Below are 17,528 nucleotides of genomic sequence, written 5' to 3' on the forward strand. Positions count from 1 at the left end.
TCAAAATTATACAAATCCATATGCTACTGCCAAGGGAAATGAACTGCCAAAAACAGACTACTGACTCTAAACCATGCATGACAACAAAAATGTGAAAACAGCTTATCAGTTAAAGTATGGGAGGGAGGTGCAACCTATAACCATAAAGGTGACCCTCCTAACAAGTCAAATTTTCCTAGAAAAATGTAACCTCAATTTATTCTGGTTTAATTTCGGTTTATTTATGTATAATTGAGTAATTTCAACTCTTCTCTTCCTTCTATCTTGACTAATCTACTCAAAAATTTAATTTTTGACATAAAATTAATCAAGTAGTATTCTTTCAAAGAGAACCCTTCAAAGGGATTTTATAGTAATCCTGTAAACCCACCATTCCTACTTCACATTTTTTTCCCTAGCACCAAAACAACTCAAAAATCCCCTGCATATTTAAGTTAACACATTTTTGTTCTAATATTATCTGGAAATACAAATAATCTGAGATGAACTAATTCCCCACTTACTTTCTCTTTCTCCCAAGAATTCAAGAGAAATATTTTAAGAAATGCTTTAATAATAATTCACTGATAACACATGTTTTACCTGACACCGGTGAGTTTCTACCTGTTTATTAATTTCCAAAAACTATTCATCATAAAGTTCCCGTATGTGCATATCCACCAGCTTCCACAGCTGCACCAAGTACCGCTAGGCTCCTTCTTATGCATTCAGCAGATCCTTACTACACCTTTCTCAAGAACAGAGAGTTATTCTGGGAGCAGGGGCAGAAGAAGGATCAAAAAATAAGTGAGACATAGACATGTCCACAAGGGGCTTATGGTATACTCTACTAGGGATTAAATGGACATGTATATAAGTAACTATGATGTTATAACAGAGGTTTAAGTAAAGTATTAAGAATTTTCAGACCAAAAAAAGTCATCTTCAGATAAGAGGAAGGAGCAAGGAGACTTCCTGGATGAAGTGGTATGTGATAAACACCTCTCAAAAAATCAGCAATATATATATGTGGTAGTATGGAAGTGTAAGGTAGGGAAACAGCATTCTGGAAAAAGCACAGAATGGGAAAAAACAACCCTTCTTAATGCAACCCAAAATAGGCATGTTATTTAACAGCCCAAATGGAATTTAAAACACACAAACATGTCATGCTTCAGTATTCATGTGAGGACATTAGTTTAAAAAGAAAACTATGCCTTTTCCTTTAAAATAAATTTTATGGCATGAGTACCTATAGAAAACTAACATTATATATGAAGCTTTTCAACATGACATTAAAAAGACAGTTCATGTTCACACTACTTATCTACGCTTTCATATTAACAACTGAAGCTTCTCATACTTAAAAAAAAGTAGCAGTTTGAAAGTGAAGCAAGCAATAACTGATACATAACCTAACCTATCAAATTGTGTCTCTAAACCACTGGCATAATAAAATTTCCATCACAGTAACACTTAAATTCCATGAAATGTCAGTAGGTCCAGATAACCTTAAAGGCCTTTTTGTTTAAGAAGATATTCATCATAACAGATTAAAAATGAAACTAGTAATTCCCAGTGATCATATTACTGATATAGATCAACACCAATTTTTTTCAAACTATCTTTTCCCTGCAGAAATGTACAGTTAAGGAGGTATATTACTGAACTCAAATTCAATATCTCAGCTGAGTGACTGACCGCTCATTCTCCAGCCCACCCCCTAATTTTTGTTTTCAGTTGTGTCAACCTTTACACCGAATCATCCCCTGATGATAGTGTGACAGCAGGAGCTACTCTGGACGGCCGAGGACTGGATTCTGCTGCTGGCCAACAGCAACAGTTCAGGCCAGATCTGTTCCGTTCACTGACCTTCAGTATACTCACCAGTAAAACACATGTGGTTAACCTACATGACTCTATGTTCTATAATTCTATAAATAATGAGCCTTTTGTTTTAACCAACTTCGATTTGTCTTTGAGATTACTGTTAAGTGACGGCAACAGCAGCACACATAGAGAGTCAACCTGAAGACTCCCCCAACACCCTCATGGCTTTGTATGCTCTCATTTTCATATGCAAAGAGGAAATCCCCTTCCCCCCAAAAAAGCAGGTTGTATCTGAAAACAATCCAAGTAATATCCAAGTAATATTTTGACCACACAAGCCTCTGGGATAGAAAAAATGGTAGAAGAGTAAAAATATTCAAGGAAAACCACCACCACAAGAATACCAAAATAAAAAACAGATGCTCTACATACAGTTCTTGCTACATGACAGAAACTCTGGTAGCTTTTCAATACTCCTAAGGAAGTTCTGAGAGAAAAACAATGTTTCCTTAACCTTCTCTCTGAATGTACTTTTGCATTCTGAAACCTGAAAAGGACAAAGTCTCAGACAACCTATAGACTGAGTTGTTTGTGCACATAATTGATCCCGTCAACTTTATACTTTTATAGCACTGGCACGCCACACCAGCTGAACAAGTGAACGAACTACACAACATAAGTCCATACATAATCAATTCTGACCAACCTTTACTACTACTTTATACTGCGTTCCAGTAAAACTCAATCTCTGAAGTAAATGAACACATGGAAATAACTAAGTATTCGAGATCTCTATTATCCTCAAACATGAGTTACGAATTTGAAATTTCAGTTAAGACAGATTACAAAATACAATTAAAACTGAGTAACAAACACACAAAAAAACTGAGTAAGAAATAGCCTGACATTAACCTACATCAATCCCTGGCTTATTTAAAAGCCTCTACTTTCTCCCAAAGATAGAAATGGCAAAACAAACTCTCCAATCCACAAAATTTAGAAGAAAAAAAAAGCTTAGAAAAACTTGACTAATCTGTACTTAGCCTTGGAACCAATTTTACTCAATTAAATTCAAAGAAAGAATTAATTTTTAGCATTCTACGCTTTTTCAAAAAAATGGGTGGGCAGGCCAAATTCTTACGTTTTACTATATGAAGTCCAGCAAGACACTCAGTTAAAAATATTTATTCCTCAGAAGTCATGAAGAGAATCACAACTACACAGATCTGTGACAGCAGATCAGCAGGTATACTCCATAAATTGTAAACTGTAACTGTGAACACAATTTTCTAATTAGAATACAATGTTAATCCACTCAATAAACATTTGCTGTGTCAATACCTTCTGGCAGTGCCTTAAAGTCAGAGAAGGGCTTCTCCTGTCCTCAAGAGTAGATAAGACAAGTAGGTACCTAAATGCAAGGCAGAAAGAATAAATGCCGTGAGAGATGCGCAGATAAAGCATTTCAAAAATGAAGAGGAAGCTGTTACTCTCACACAGAAATATAACCTTTTGATCTTTGTAAAGCAATTTCACAACTATTAATTCTCCTAGGCTCACAGTAGCAACCTAGGAGAGCAAATATTTTCCTACTAGCGTAGACGAGGAAACTGAAGCAGAGAAAGGTTGATCCTGTTCCAAAATGACACATGGCTAAAGACCAATCAGGACTCTTTATTATATTTTCTCTGAGGGAGGAGTTCAACATATTGCAAGCCTTTTGTAAAAGGAAAGAGTATTTTCATATTGCAAGTAATCATATCCTTAAGTATGTATGTGCATATTATTCATATACATGTGTGTGTTAACCTTGATTTCCATTAACAGGTGCGCTTAAAGCACAGCAAAGCAACTGTGTACTATAAATATTAAAATAAATAAACTTTCACTGGAATTTAACAGAATGAGCAAATAAAAACAGTACTTCTTTCTGCAACAACTTGTGAAATAAATAAGATTTCTTCCGTAATTTTTACCCATCTCTAAATAATATTCTAAAGTTGGTCTGCTCCTGAGACCAGGCACGTTGGTTCTGCCAATAACTATCTTTAAGGATACATTACATTTTCGAAAACTATTAAAAACTAAATAATGCCATCAACTCTTCGGCTATCCAAGGGAGACTCACATGTGACGCATCAGCAGCAGCTATTGATCAAGACATGCTGAACGAATGAATGATGTGCAGGCATTTTAAAATCCCTGGCCTGTTGCTCTTTACGAAACGTTCTGCCTCCCATCTCTGCCTCACCAGGGTGCACGCAAGGAATGTAAATTTCAATACAATTAGGATCTAATTAGGGAAGCAAATCTGATGCAGGTGAAAATACTAATCCCAAAGATTAGAATTACCCACACCGCCACACCAAGGTTAACTCTGTCGAAGCGGGACTGGAGCCCGCAACGTCGGTGAAAAGAAAACTGACACGTTCTGAGCACATACTTTTACTAAATATCACTTATGCCCACTCACACCTTTAATATACGACTATACCCCTAATCCGGTTAATTCGAAGAATTCTGTCTCCTCGCCACTAAGACTGACTTCTCAATGATAGTTTCTCTAATCCCTCTTCCCCCCAAAAGAGAATCCACGTTAAACAGCCACGATAAAAGCCAGAAGGTACCGGGTTCCCATCTCCGCCGTCCCCCGCCCTCCCTTCGCCATTACACCCCAAGCGGTTTGGTCGCAAAGGTGAACTAGTTTGCTCTTCACGCACTTGTCCACCGCTGTCACCCGCCCTGACCCCTTGCACACTCGCGGGCGGCCACCAACTCCGCCCCGGAGGGAGCGCGGGCCGCCACCTGCACGGGCCCCACCCGCCGCCCCGGCCCGTGCCGCCCCGGGCCCCGCAGCCCCCTCCCCGCAGGACACCCCGGGCGCCCCGGCCCATTCTTCCTCCAAACTCCAGCAGCCTCCCCCACTCGACCGGCTCCGCTCCCCGCCGCACCCTGCTCGCCCGGCCGCTGAGGGCAAGAAGCCCGTGGCTGGGCGGGTCCCGAGACGCCGGTCCCGCGACGCCCCTCGCCGGCCGGGAAGGCATCCCGGCGGCGAGCGCCCCCGAAGCCCTCGGCGGCCCCAGGCGAGCGGCGGCCCGGAGGCCGGGCTGCGGGCGCCAGGCCTACTCACCGGGAGCGGACGGAGAGCGGCGGACGGCGCGGCCCCGGGCCTGAGGGGCAGGACGCAGCCCCGCGCGCGGCCCTGCCCGGGCCCTGGTCGGCGCGGCGAGCCGGGAGCTCACTCCAGCCGCCGCCGCCGCCGCCGCCGCTGCTGCTTCGCCACCTCGGCCGCCATCTTGACTCAACCCCTCTCCTCCCCCCCGGCCCGGCGACCGCGGCTGAGGCGGCTCCGGCGCCGGCTCCTCCTCCTTCCGGAGGCTGGCAGGCCGACTCCCTCCGCTGGCCGAGCTTCCCGGGTTGCCCGTGTCCGACCCCCTGGCATCCTGCCTCGATCCGGCGACGGCGGCGGCCCCAACGCGGAGCCGTCGCGCCCGGGCCTCCCCGCGGGCGTGGGAGAGGGAAAGACGCGGGCCTTCAAGCCCGGGCTGCCAGGGTCGCGCGGCCACCAGCCCGCTGCTTCCCGGGCTCGGGCTGCGTTCGCAGCGGGCCTCCCTGAAACACCGTGCGCGGCCGACCCGCCCGTGATGCCAGCCCTCCCTCCGAGGATCCCGGGCCCCCGCGCCCGCCAAGTACGCTCTCGGCCTCACGCTCCCAAGGAACTGACCGGACGGACCTCGCCACCGCATACTGTTCCTTTAGAGAAGCCGCCACTCCACATCCCACAATTAGGGAGGAGAAACACAGTCGGTGTCCACCGGGATAGTTACGAGAAAGCCCAGGTTTTAAGAAACGAGTGATAAAAAAAGTGACATGAAGAGAACTCGCACTCAAGAGGTTGGGGGTTCTTTTCAGACGCTTCCCCTTAAGTTCTATGTGGACGGCAAGGAGGTCGCTCAGCCCTAAAGCCGAGCGGGCATGAGAGCTCGTAAAGGCCGCTTAAAGTAGCGAGAGCCCGTGAAGAGGGCCTGGGAGGCGTCCGTGTTATGAGCACACAGCCCGACGCTTAAAACCTCCGGCCGTTGGGGAGGCCGGCGGGACGGACTTACAGTCGGAACGGGGTTTCCGCGAGCTCGGTTTTCCCGCCGGAGTCGGCCCGGCGGCAGCCTCCCGGTCTGCGCAGGCGCACTTTCTCCTCTTGGGGCATGGAAGTGGCGGCGCCGCTTCTGTGTCTGGCGGCGGCTGTTCTGGTATGGGGCGTTCTCTGGGTTTGGGGCTCCTGGGAGCGAATGACAAGGCCGGAGCAGGCTGGCCTGCCCGGAGGCGGAAGCCGGACACTTCTGGTGACGGCGCACCCCGACGATGAAGCCATGTTCTTTGCTCCCACTATTCTAGGCTTGGCCCGCCTGCGGCACCAGTTGTTCCTGCTCTGCTTCTCCGCAGGTAGGATGCTGTAGGCGGGGCGCGGGGACTCGGGGCGGCGGAGATAATTCAGGCGCCGGCCTGTTTCAGTCAGCTTCTTACCGAAGAGGTTTCTGTCGTAGGCGCCAGGCGAATGAATACACTGAAGGAGGACCCTTTCCTGGGGCGAGAATCCGTGATCCCAGCCAGGGTCGGCTTCCCGGGGTGGGGGCACGTGGGCCGCATGTGAGCCAGGCTCCCCGCTACGGCGATTGGAGAGCATTTGCTTCCGATAAATACCTACATCTGCGCTGGGAACTGTGGCTGTAATCAGTATTCTGTGGAACCTTTTCATTAACAGGAGGGCCAAGAATAACGACCAAACAGAATCTAGGCCGTGTCATGACTGCTCAACTCTTCATTCTGTGCTAGAAAATGTACATGTCAAACCGAGGGGAGAGCCCATTAGACAAGAAAGTAATCTTACAGGTCGTTTTAGCGGTCCACTCCACCCAGCTTTAACTGAAGGGACCTTTCAAAGAATGAATCCTCCTTTACCGTACAGAAAAGATGGGATGAGAAAACAGAAATTGACCATTATGCTGGATTATGGTGATAATTGCACAGCTGTATAAATGAAATAACTAAACTGTACATATACAGTGGGTGAAATGGATGGTATGTAAAAACCATACCTCAATAAAGCTGGTTGTAACATGCCCAATGAGCTCTTTTCCCATTTGGTTGTGTTTCATACCAGTTCTTTTTCTATACAGATTTTTCTCAATAAGCATGTTTTATACGATTTGTCACAGAATATTACTTTGTCATTAATTTCTTAAATATTTATTAAAAACTTTTGTGTACTAATCACTATTAAAATAGGCAGGGAACTTCCCTGGCAGACCAGTGGTTAAGACTACAGGCTGCCAATGTAGGGGGTGCCGGTTCCATCTCTGGTCAAGGAACTCAGGTCCCACATGCCAAACAGCACGGCCAAGAGATTAAATAATAATAATAAATGGCCAAAATCCAGAACATTAACATCACTAAATGCTGGTGAGGATGTGGAGCAAAGGAATTCTCATTCACTGTTGATGGGAACACAAAATGGTGCAGTCACTTTGTAAGGAAGTTTGGTAATCTCTTACAAACCTAAACATACACTTATCAGCAATAACCCTCCTTGGTATTTATCCAAAGAAAGTGAAAACATGTTCATCCAAAAACCTACACCCAGATGTTTAAGGCAGCTTTATTTGTAATTGCCAAAACATGAAAGCAACCAAGATGTCCTTCAGTAGGTGTGTGGATAAACTGTGGTCCATTCAGAGAGTGGAATATTAGAGCTAAAAAGACATGACCTGTCAAGTCATGAAAAGAAGGAATCTTACATGCGTATTTTACTAAATGAAAGACGCCAATCTGAAAAGGCTTTGTACTGTATGACTCCACCTACGTGACAATCAAGAAAAGGCAAAACTATGGAGACAGTAAAAAGTGGGGATCAGGGGCTGGGATGGGAGAAAGGATGTATAGACAGAGCACAGAGGATTCTTAGGGCAGTGAAAATACTCTGATACTATAATGATGGATACATGGCATTGTATGCATGCTCATTCACTAAGTTGTTTCTGACTCTTTGCAACCCCAGGGACTGTGGCCCAACAGGCTCCTCAGTCCATGGGATCTTCTAGGCAAGAATACTGGGGTGGGTTGTCATACTTTTCTCCAAACCCACGGACTGTACAAGACCAGGAGTGAACCTAATGGGAAGTGTGGACTTTGGATGATGATGGTGTCAGTGGAGGTTCACCAGTTGTAACAAATGTACCATCCAGTGGGAGATGCTGATAATGGGGAGGCTGTGGAAGTGTGGGGCAGGGAGTCTATGGAAACTCTCTGTATCTTACCTTCAAGTTTGCTGTGAGCCTAAAACTTCTCTTTAAAAAGTCTTGACTAAAAAAAAAAAATTTTTTTTCATTAAAAAAAGTCTGTCTGCTAGGATGTATACTCTGCCCTGGGAATAAAACTGAAACGAGTTAGGTAATGAACACATCTTTCTGAAACTTTTAATTTAAACATTTATCCATATTAATTAGAATTAGGTATATAGCCTTTTAAATGGTTTCATAGGGATAAACCTTAATTTAGTTTGTTATTGTTTAGTCGCTAAGTCGTGACCAACTCTTTTGCAACCCCATGGACTGGACCCCATGGACTGTAGCCCGCCAGGCTCCTCAGTCCACGGGATTTCCCAGGCAAGAATACTGGAGTGGGTTGCCATTTCCTTCTCTAGGGGATCTTCCCAACCCAGGGATAAAGCCCGTGTCTCTAGCATTGAGCCACCAAGGAAGTCTTTTAGTTAGTCATCCCTTCAATTCAGTTTAGTCACTCAGTCATGTCCAACTCTTTGCGACCCCATGGACTGCAGCACACCAGGCTTCCCTGTCCATCACCAACTCCCGGAGCTTACTCAAACTCATGTCCATCGAGTCAGTGATGCCATCCAACCATCTCATCCTCTGTTGTCCCTTTCTCCTGCTTTTATCAGGGTCTTTTCCAGTGAGTTGGTTCTTTACATCAGGTGGTCAAAGTATTGGAGTTTCAGCTTCAGCATCAGTCCTTCCAATGAATATTCATGACTGATTTTCTTTAGGATTGACTGGTTGGATCCCTTTACAGTCCAAGGGACTCTCAAGAGTTTTCTCCAACACTAACACCACAGTTCAAAAGCATCAATTCTTCGGCGCTCAGCTTTCTTTATGGTCCAACTCTCACATCTATACATGACTACTGGAAACACCATAGTTTTGACTAGACAGACCTTTGTTGGCAAAGTAATGTCTCTGCTTTTTAATATACTGTCTAGGTTGGTCATAGCTTTTCTTCCAAGAAGCAAGTGTCTTCTAATTTCATTGCAGTGATTTTGGAGCCCCCAAAAATAAAGTCTGTCAACTGTTTCCAGTGTTTCTCATCTATTTGCCATGAAGTGATGTGATGCCATGATCTTAGTTTTCTGAATGTTGAGCTTTAAGCTGATTTTTTCACTCTCCTCTTTCACTTTCATCAAGAGGCTCTTTAGTTCTTTGCTTTCTGCCATAAGGGTGGTGTCATAGGCATATCTGAGGTTATTGACATTTCTCCTGGCAATCTTGACCCCAGCTTGTGCTTCATCCAGCCTGGCATTTCACATGATGTACTCTGCATATAGGTTAAATAAGCAGGGTGACAATGTACAGCCTTGATGTACTTCTTTCCCCATTTGGAACGAGTCTGTTGTTCCATGTCCAGTTCTAACTGTTGCTTCTTGACAGGCATACCGGTTCCTCAGGAGGCAGGTCAGGTGGTCCAGTATTCGCATCTCTTTAAGAATTTTCCAGTTTGTTGTGATCCACACAGTCAAAGGCTTTGGCATAGTCAATAAAGCAGAAGTAGATGTTTTTCTCGAACTCTTTTGCTTTTTCGATGATTCAACAGATGTTGGCAATTTGATCTCTGGCTCCTTATTATTGTATGTATATTTAGAAGTTTTTTTTCCCCCAGTTTATCTCTATTACAAATAACCTCTTTATGTATACTTCTTGCTTTAACATTTTTTTCCTCAAAAAAAATTTTTATTGGCAGTAAAGATTAAACCGTTTTTCATATATAATGAGAATTTCAATCTAAGCACTTTTCTCAGTTTGTTATATTAAAGATAATAATTGCAAATAGATGCAAGTAATGGTCTCTTTTTTTTTTTTGCTTTTATTTATTTTTTTTTTGGTTTTTTTTTGCTTTTAATTTTATGTTTTTATCAACTATGGAAATCAAATTAATATAAGCAAAATTTATTTTGAGATGGTTGAATTTTATTTACAAAGTATTATAGGTACAGGGGATTCTTTACTAAATTTCTTCTTGTTTTCTAGTAGGTTGAGGCCAGAAATCAAAATTTTTTCAAAAATATAAGACCTACCAGACTCTGGACACATACTGATATATTAGTATCTGTATTGTTGTCTTTCATTGTTTCCTCTGCATCTAACTTTCTTTGTAGTTTTTAAAATTACTTTTAAAATCCCCAAATCATTGAAAACATGTATGGATTAAACATTAGCCACCTTCCTGATTTATTCTAACTTGAAAAGCAGGAAGTTAATAACTTGTTATATAACATAATGAAAGCTGTAACTGCATGACAGAGAAAATACTGTGGACCCAAAATGGGGAAAAGCATGAATTTTCTTTTCACAGAGTTGGAGTAAGGAAACTTTGAAAAGCTTTTCTTTTGAGCTGGTCTTTTAAAATAGGACTTAGGTTCACAGGAAATAGGGCAAGTCATTCAGAGAAATAGTAAAAACATAAGTAAGTCTGGGACTCATTTGAATGCTTCAAAACTCCAGTTCTGAGGGGTAGGGAGAAGCAGGGGGGGAAATTGTATCTTATTAGTGGCTCATATAATCCTCTCAGCAATCCTATGATAAGCATTAAATACACAGAATGGTACACATGTATATAATTTGTCCCCCCCCCCCCGCACCTTTTTTTAAACTATGGAATCTAAATCACAAAAAAGTAACAACCAAAGTTAAGAGCTAGGATGTGGAGGAACCAGAACCCTGTGGGTCTTTGCAGTTCTGAGCCATTACATCCAATCCGCCTCACACGTCTTGTAGCTGTGACAGTTAAGGAATAACTCATTTGATTCCCATTGTATGTTCCAAGAAATACCAGTTCATCAAGCTGCTATTTAAAAAAGTTAATAACGTGACCCAACAAGTTTAGGGAACTTTGAATCAGATATGCTATCCCCAACCCCCCTGCTTTAAAGCTGTATAGTCCTTGTTAGACTGTCCACATCTTGGTGAAGTCTTGCTATAAAAAATCCTATTTAGTTTAGTTTAGTCCAGCATTTCTCCAGTTTATGTAACCACTGAGGTGTGCGTGTTTGTGTGCTCAAGTCGCATCTAACTCCTTGAGACCCCACAGACTGTACCACACCCCCCCACCACCACCCCCCCGCCCCCCCACCCCCCCAGCTCCTCTTTCCATGCAGTTCACGTAAGAATACTGGAGTGGGTTGCCATGTCCTCCTCCTCCTCCAGGGAATCTTCCCAACCATGTCTCTTGAGTCTCCCTCATAGGCAGGGGGATCCTTTACCACTACCGCCATCTGGGAAGCCCAACCACTGAGATATCTATTCATATACAAATGGGAGAAAGCCACAGTAGACTGTACGGTGTTGTAAAATACATTTGGTGGAGAATTAGCACAGACAGTTTTGTATTTTAGAAAGCTCGTCCCAGTGGCATATGGAGGACAGTTTGGAGGGAAAGACTGGTTCTCCCAATCAGGAAGTGGAGCCTGTTTCTCTCCTTGAACCTGCATATGACTTGTGACACCCTACTGTCTACTGACAGGGTGCACTGTTCTGGAGGGTCATAGCCACTTACTCCACTGAAGTGCCTATGTGTTTACCAGACCTAGTGAAAACACCTCAGATGCTCTCTGACTTCAACTCCGTAACCCCTTCTATGTTCCTCAGTTCAAACACAAAGCAATAAAATCAGCTCCCCAAGCAGTTTCTCACGACCAATAATCAGAGTCTAATGTGTTCGGCCTCAGACATCAGGAATCGCATCACTATTGTAAGTTAGGCTCTTAGTACCAAAGATAAGCAACCTTGAGACAAAATAGGAGAGGGGAACCTAAAATATGATGACTGTCACAAAATTGACAATTTCTGACTCAAAAATTTGTGATGAGTACAGTACAAAATGAAATTGTTGTCTGGAGTCTCTTGGGGGTTAGTCCTTCTGTCAGATACAACATAGCGACTGTCTCCTATCTGGGTTCAAAGAGTTCAAAACTCACCCTAGAGGAACCCCTGCAGCAGTGGAAAGGTTTCACTTGGGAGTTTCTGAGTTTTCTGGGACAGGAAGCAGAGCCATTCTCCACTCTCTCGGGGCCTCATGAGTGCCTGCAGGGTGCTGACACCAGGAATGAGACTGAGGCTTTTAAGGTCAAAGACATTTAGGACTTAATCATCAGATCCCAGAGGAGAGCTCATCCTTCTGAGCAGAACACTGGAAACGATTACTTGCCAGGGAAAAATAGCAGAAGGCATACCTGTGGCTGATTCACACTGATGTATGGCAGAAACCAGTGCAATATTGTAAAGCAGTTATCCAAAAAAAGAAAATAGCAGAAGGCTTCCCAGAGGGATTGGCATTTGATCTGGATGATAACGGTGGATTGTAATTCAGAGGGAAAGGAGAGGAAAAGGGGGAATGTAAAGATAAAAAGTCAAAGAAAAGGGAGATTAACTCTGAGAACCAAACCAGGTGGATGTGTATTATCACATAATCTTCAGGAAAGCCTCAGGAGAAGGCCATCGTCCCCACTTCACAGCTAGAGAAACCAATGGCTCAGGAAAGTTAACTAGCTCAAAGCATATACGCAATTATCTGCCGGAGAGTTGGATTGAGGGGTGCAGCAGCCAGACAACTGCTCATAAGTACAGTTTGTGTGCTTAGCCACTCAGTCGAGTCTGAGTCTGTGACCCCATGGACTGTATCCCACCAGACTCCTTGGCTCATGGGATTCCACAGGCAAGAATACTGGAGTGGGTATTCCCTTCTCCAGGGTGTCTTCCAGACTCAGGAATCGAACCTGCATTTCCTACACTGGCAGCTGTGTTCTTTACCACTGAGCCACCAGGGAAGCCCGAAATGCAATTTAAGTGGTACCAAAATGTCACTGTAAGTTATTTGTAAGGATACAGAGCAGTTACTGGGAAGTATAGTGGACACGACTGACGCAACTTAGCAGCAGCAGCAGTGTATGTGTCAGGAAAATAAAGAATTTATGAGCTATTTAGGGTGCTGATGTGGTCCAGATCCCCAGAGGCATGCTGGAATAACTGGTTACCAAATTCCAAAGGAGGATATTTTCCTAAAATACTCAGGAATGGCAGCCTCTTTAAGTGTTTAACAGATATTTGAAGACTATCAATTTAAAGGGGCCCAAATGACATATACCCAGACAACACTAATTCAAAAAGATACATGCTAGGAAAGATTGAAGGCAGGAGGAGAAGGGGATGACAGAGGATGAGATGGTTGGATGGCATCACTGACTCAATGGACATGAGTTTGAGCCAGCTCTGGGAGTTGGGGATGGATAGGGAAGCCTGGCATGCTGCAGTCCGTGGGGTCGCAAAGTCAGACACACCTGAGCGACTGAACTGAACTGAACTGAACATGCACACCTGTGGTCATAGCAGCATTATTCACAATAGCCAGGACATGGCAACAACCTAAATGGCCCACAGAGGACTCGATAAAGACAATGTGGGAAATATATACAATGGAAGTTACCCATAGGAAAGAATGAAAAATGCCAGTTACAGCATCATGGCTGGACCTAGAGATTATCATACTAAATGAAGTAAATCAAAGAAAGACAAATACCACATGAAATTACTTATATGAGGAATCTGAAATATGGCACAAATGAATCTATCTGTAACAGAAACACACAGACATAGAGAACAGACTTGTGGTTGCCAAGGAGGAGGGAGTTGTGGGGTAGAAGGACTAGGAGTTTGGGGATTTACTCGAGGTAAACTATTACATGCAGGATGGATAAACAGCAAGGTCCTACTGTATAGCAGAGGGAACTGTATTCAGTATCCTGTGATAAACTGAGTTGGAAAAGAATATAAAAAAGAGAATGTCTATATATGTGTGTATAACTGAGTCACTTTGCTGTACAGCACAACATTCTAAATCAATTATACTTCAATTTAAAAAATAAGATTAAATAATAGGCCCAAAAGAGTAGTGTGTCTGGATATCCTACTTATTCTGAGTGGTTACAGAAGAGTCAGTCCTAAATCTGCTAACTGCAGAGCCAGTACGCAAAGCCTGTAGCATGCGGCTGAAACACAGACAGGCAGACAGACAGACATATGGATAGACAGAGATGGAGAGGAATTCAATGGTGATTATAAAGATTGTGCTTCACAGGTGTGTCTGACAGTAGTAACCCTAGTGTTGTGTTTCTCCAACTTTTTATCACAACCACAAAATTTTCAGATAGTTTAAATCCTTTAGGGAACAAAATGAGAATGAGTGGACAACAGATCTCCACTGATAAAGAAATGGACGACCATGTATTTGTTATCCTCAGGAAATTACTACAATCAAGGGGAGATCCGTAAGAAGGAACTCTTGCAGAGCTGTGATGTTCTGGGGATTCCCCTCTCCAACGTAATGATTATTGAAAACAGGTAAATTTATCTTTTAACAATGTGGAAATTCAGTGGCAATAAATGCACAGTGTACACTCAAAAGACAAAAAACTCATGTGGGTGGGTAAGAACATTCTTATTTGAGAAGTCGCCTGAATATAGTTTCACATTTGTTTTCAAGTGGCAGTGTAACGCAAATGAATTTTTTCAACTTCTGTTCAGATTTTGTCTTAAGATAGCTACTTTTTTAATCTTTAAAAAAAATATAAAATATGTCAGAAGTGTAAAGAACAGTATTATGAACCCTCACATGCCTGTTGTCTAAGGCCAGTAATTATCAAGCCTTTGCTATGCATGCATGTATCCCCATATATCATTTGTGTGTGAAGTTTTAGGGGTTATTTTGCAGTTATAACTTAGCTGTGTTTTTTCTTTTTATTGGAGTATAGTTGATTTACAATGTTGTAGTTAGTTTCTGCTGCATGGCAAAGTGAATCTATTATACATATATATATCCACTCTTTTTTCAGATTCTTTTCCTATATAGGCCATTACAGAATACTGAGCAGAGTGCCCTGTGCCGAACAGTAGGTCCTTACGTATTTTTATATAATGGTGTGTATATGTCAATCCCAGTCTCCCAATTTTTTCCTCCCATGTATGAAGTATTTTAAAAATAAAACCCAACCATCAGTACATCAGGTTATTCTACCTTATGTACTTAAGGATAGATCTCTTAAGAAGATAGACTTTTTTTCATGCAGCCACAACGTCATTAGCAACCCATCAAACAAAATTGATAGTAATGGCAATTCCTTGGTTTGTCAAACACCCAGTCCATTTTGAGCTGCTCTGAGTAGCTCAAAAGTGTTTTTTCACAGTAGGTTTGTTCAAATCAGGATATAAACAAAGTGCACACATTATAGCTGGTTGATATGCTTCATATCCCTTCCCCCCCCCAATGTCATTGATTGTTGAAAAAACTGAGGCAGTCGTCATGTAGACAACTGTCTGTTGCTTCTTCGTGGTATTGCCTCAGTGGTGGTTTTATCCTCTGTATTTCTTGCAAACTGGAAATGGACACTAACTCAGGGACCAGAAGCCGTTCCATGTACTCCCCGTTCCACCATTTCAGGAGACGTGTACTGTCTCACTTTCAGTGATCCTACAATCAGCTGGTGCGTTTACGTGGTAACGGCCATTCCTTTTCATTGTAAAGACCCACATCAACCTTTCATGTAGTGCTTTCATGATGAGTAATCATTAATTAAGTAGAGATTGCAAAATGGTGAGTCTCTAAATATCTCCCGAGTTCCAAATATACCAGCTATAATTCTTCTATAAAGCAGAACTTTATCAACTGGGGCTATTTAGTTACCCTAATATATATAGTTTGACTCCAAAAGACAGGCTAAAATGCTTCTTTCCCTTTTGTTGCCATTTTCAGAATAGGAGTTGATCCCCTACATACCTGACCAGTAACCAATTATTTGTTGGTTTGTCGGATGAGGCAGGCAGGAACTTACATGTTCGGTTTTTCACTTTAAATCATTATGCTCTTTGATACTGCAATCATCTCCTCTTTGGCCATTGAGCCTTTTCATGTTGGCGCATATGTCTTTTTGATAAGAAATTAAGAATCTGACTTAACTTATTATATTTTATATATCCAAAAGATCATGCAGTTTCAGCAACATCCCCTACTTGTAAGATGCTACTCGTAAGAGGAGTCATAAACATGTTAAAAATAAATAATTCCACAGCCAGTTTGAAGATTCAAGGAAGCCAGGTGTCTTAGTCTGCTCAGGCCACCATGGCAAAATACCAGAGTCTGGGCAGTTTAAACAACAGAAATGTATTTTTCTCTCACAATTCTGGAGGTTGAAAGTATAAAATCAAGGTGCAGCAGGGTTGATTTCTGGAAAGGGTTTCCTTCTTGGCATGCAAATGGCCATCTTCTCCCTATCTGCTCCCAAGCAGTGGGGAGAGGGAAGTTTCTCTCTTCCTCTTCTTACAAGGCCACCAGTCCTATAGGGTTGCTGCTGCTGCTACTAAGTTGCTTCAGTAGTGTCCGACCCTGTGCGAGCCCATAAACAGCAGACCACCTGGCTCCTCTATCCTTGGGATTCTCCAGGCAAGAACACTGGAGTGGATTGCCATTTCCTTCTCCAATGCATGAGAGTGAAAAGTGAAAGTGAAGTCGCTCAGTCGTGTCTGACTCTTCATGACCCCATGGACTGTAGCCTACCAGGCTCCTCTGTCCATGGGATTTTCCAGGCAAGAGTACTGGAGTGGGGTGCCATTTCCTTCTCCTCTATAGGGTTAGGGCTTATCATTATGACCTCATTTAACCTTGTGCACATGCATGCTAAGGTCACTTCAGTTTTGTCTGACTCTTTTAGACCCTATGGACCATAACATAGTCCGCCAGGCTTCTCTGTTCATGGGGATTCTCCAAGCAAGAATACTGGAGTGGATTGCCATGCCCTCCTCCAGGGGATCTTCCCAAGCCAGGGATCGAACACAAGTCTCTCATGTCTCCTGCATTGGCATGCGGGTTCTTTACCACTGTCACCATCTGGGAAGCCCCTCACTTAACCTTAATGACCTCCTAAAGACCCCATCTCCAATACAGTCATATTGGGGATTAAGGCTTCAACCCTCGGATTTGCGGAGAACACAGTTCAGTCCCTGGCAGCATGCACTTTTCAGTCTTCCAGCCTCTAGTTTCCTAACCGAGCAACGCAGAGCTCTGGAATCTTGCTCTGGGTTATTTAGACGAGTCAAAGGGAAGGATGAAGGGGACGAAGGGAAAGGAAGGTTTCGCAGAAGGCCCACATTCAGAATAATCCTGGTAACTATACATTCAGTTCACTGTCAGTGCCAAGGACCTCGCTAAACACATGATCTTGAAAATAATCCAGTTACTTCCCCAGGTTATAGATGAGAAACAGAGGACTAGTGAGAGGTTGAGTCATCTGCCCGGGGTCATCCAGCTGACACTAGCAGAGTGTCAGCTTTGCAGCCTTGCAGCCAAGGCCATCTGGTCACCGCGCCCTGACTCCTCCAAGCCTGACTCAC

General features: G+C 43.3%; 2 protein-coding genes across 30 annotated transcripts in view; one reads left to right on the top strand and one right to left on the bottom strand.

The window, feature by feature from the left end:
* Nucleotides 1-6,052, bottom strand: part of NCOR1 (nuclear receptor corepressor 1) — a 115,222-nt gene extending 109,170 nt beyond the window's left edge. For 16 of the 23 annotated variants that reach the window (XM_044939198.2, XM_044939196.2, XM_044939201.2 and 13 more), the window contains exons 1-2: nucleotides 5,534-5,671; nucleotides 3,151-3,220 (exon numbers count right to left, since the gene is read on the bottom strand). The gene's annotated coding sequence lies outside the window, so the exon portion shown is untranslated. Of the gene's footprint in view, nucleotides 1-3,150; nucleotides 3,221-3,937; nucleotides 3,960-4,939; nucleotides 5,132-5,533; nucleotides 5,681-5,915 lie in introns of those variants that run through there. The other 7 variants (XM_025278959.3, XM_025278957.3, XM_044939184.2 and 4 more) reach the window with 7 other exon arrangements.
* PIGL (phosphatidylinositol glycan anchor biosynthesis class L) overlaps nucleotides 6,012-17,528 on the top strand; it is a 50,301-nt gene continuing 38,784 nt past the window's right edge. For all 7 annotated transcript variants that reach the window (XM_025278994.3, XM_025278995.3, XM_044939218.2 and 4 more), the window contains exons 1-2: nucleotides 6,012-6,249; nucleotides 14,387-14,486. In XM_025278994.3, coding sequence (XP_025134779.3) covers nucleotides 6,012-6,249; nucleotides 14,387-14,486 — 338 coding nt within the window. The remainder of the gene's footprint in view (nucleotides 6,250-14,386; nucleotides 14,487-17,528) is intronic.

The sequence above is a fragment of the Bubalus bubalis genome, chromosome 3 (assembly GCF_019923935.1).
Source record: "Bubalus bubalis isolate 160015118507 breed Murrah chromosome 3, NDDB_SH_1, whole genome shotgun sequence".
Classification (NCBI taxonomy): domain Eukaryota; kingdom Metazoa; phylum Chordata; class Mammalia; order Artiodactyla; family Bovidae; genus Bubalus; species Bubalus bubalis.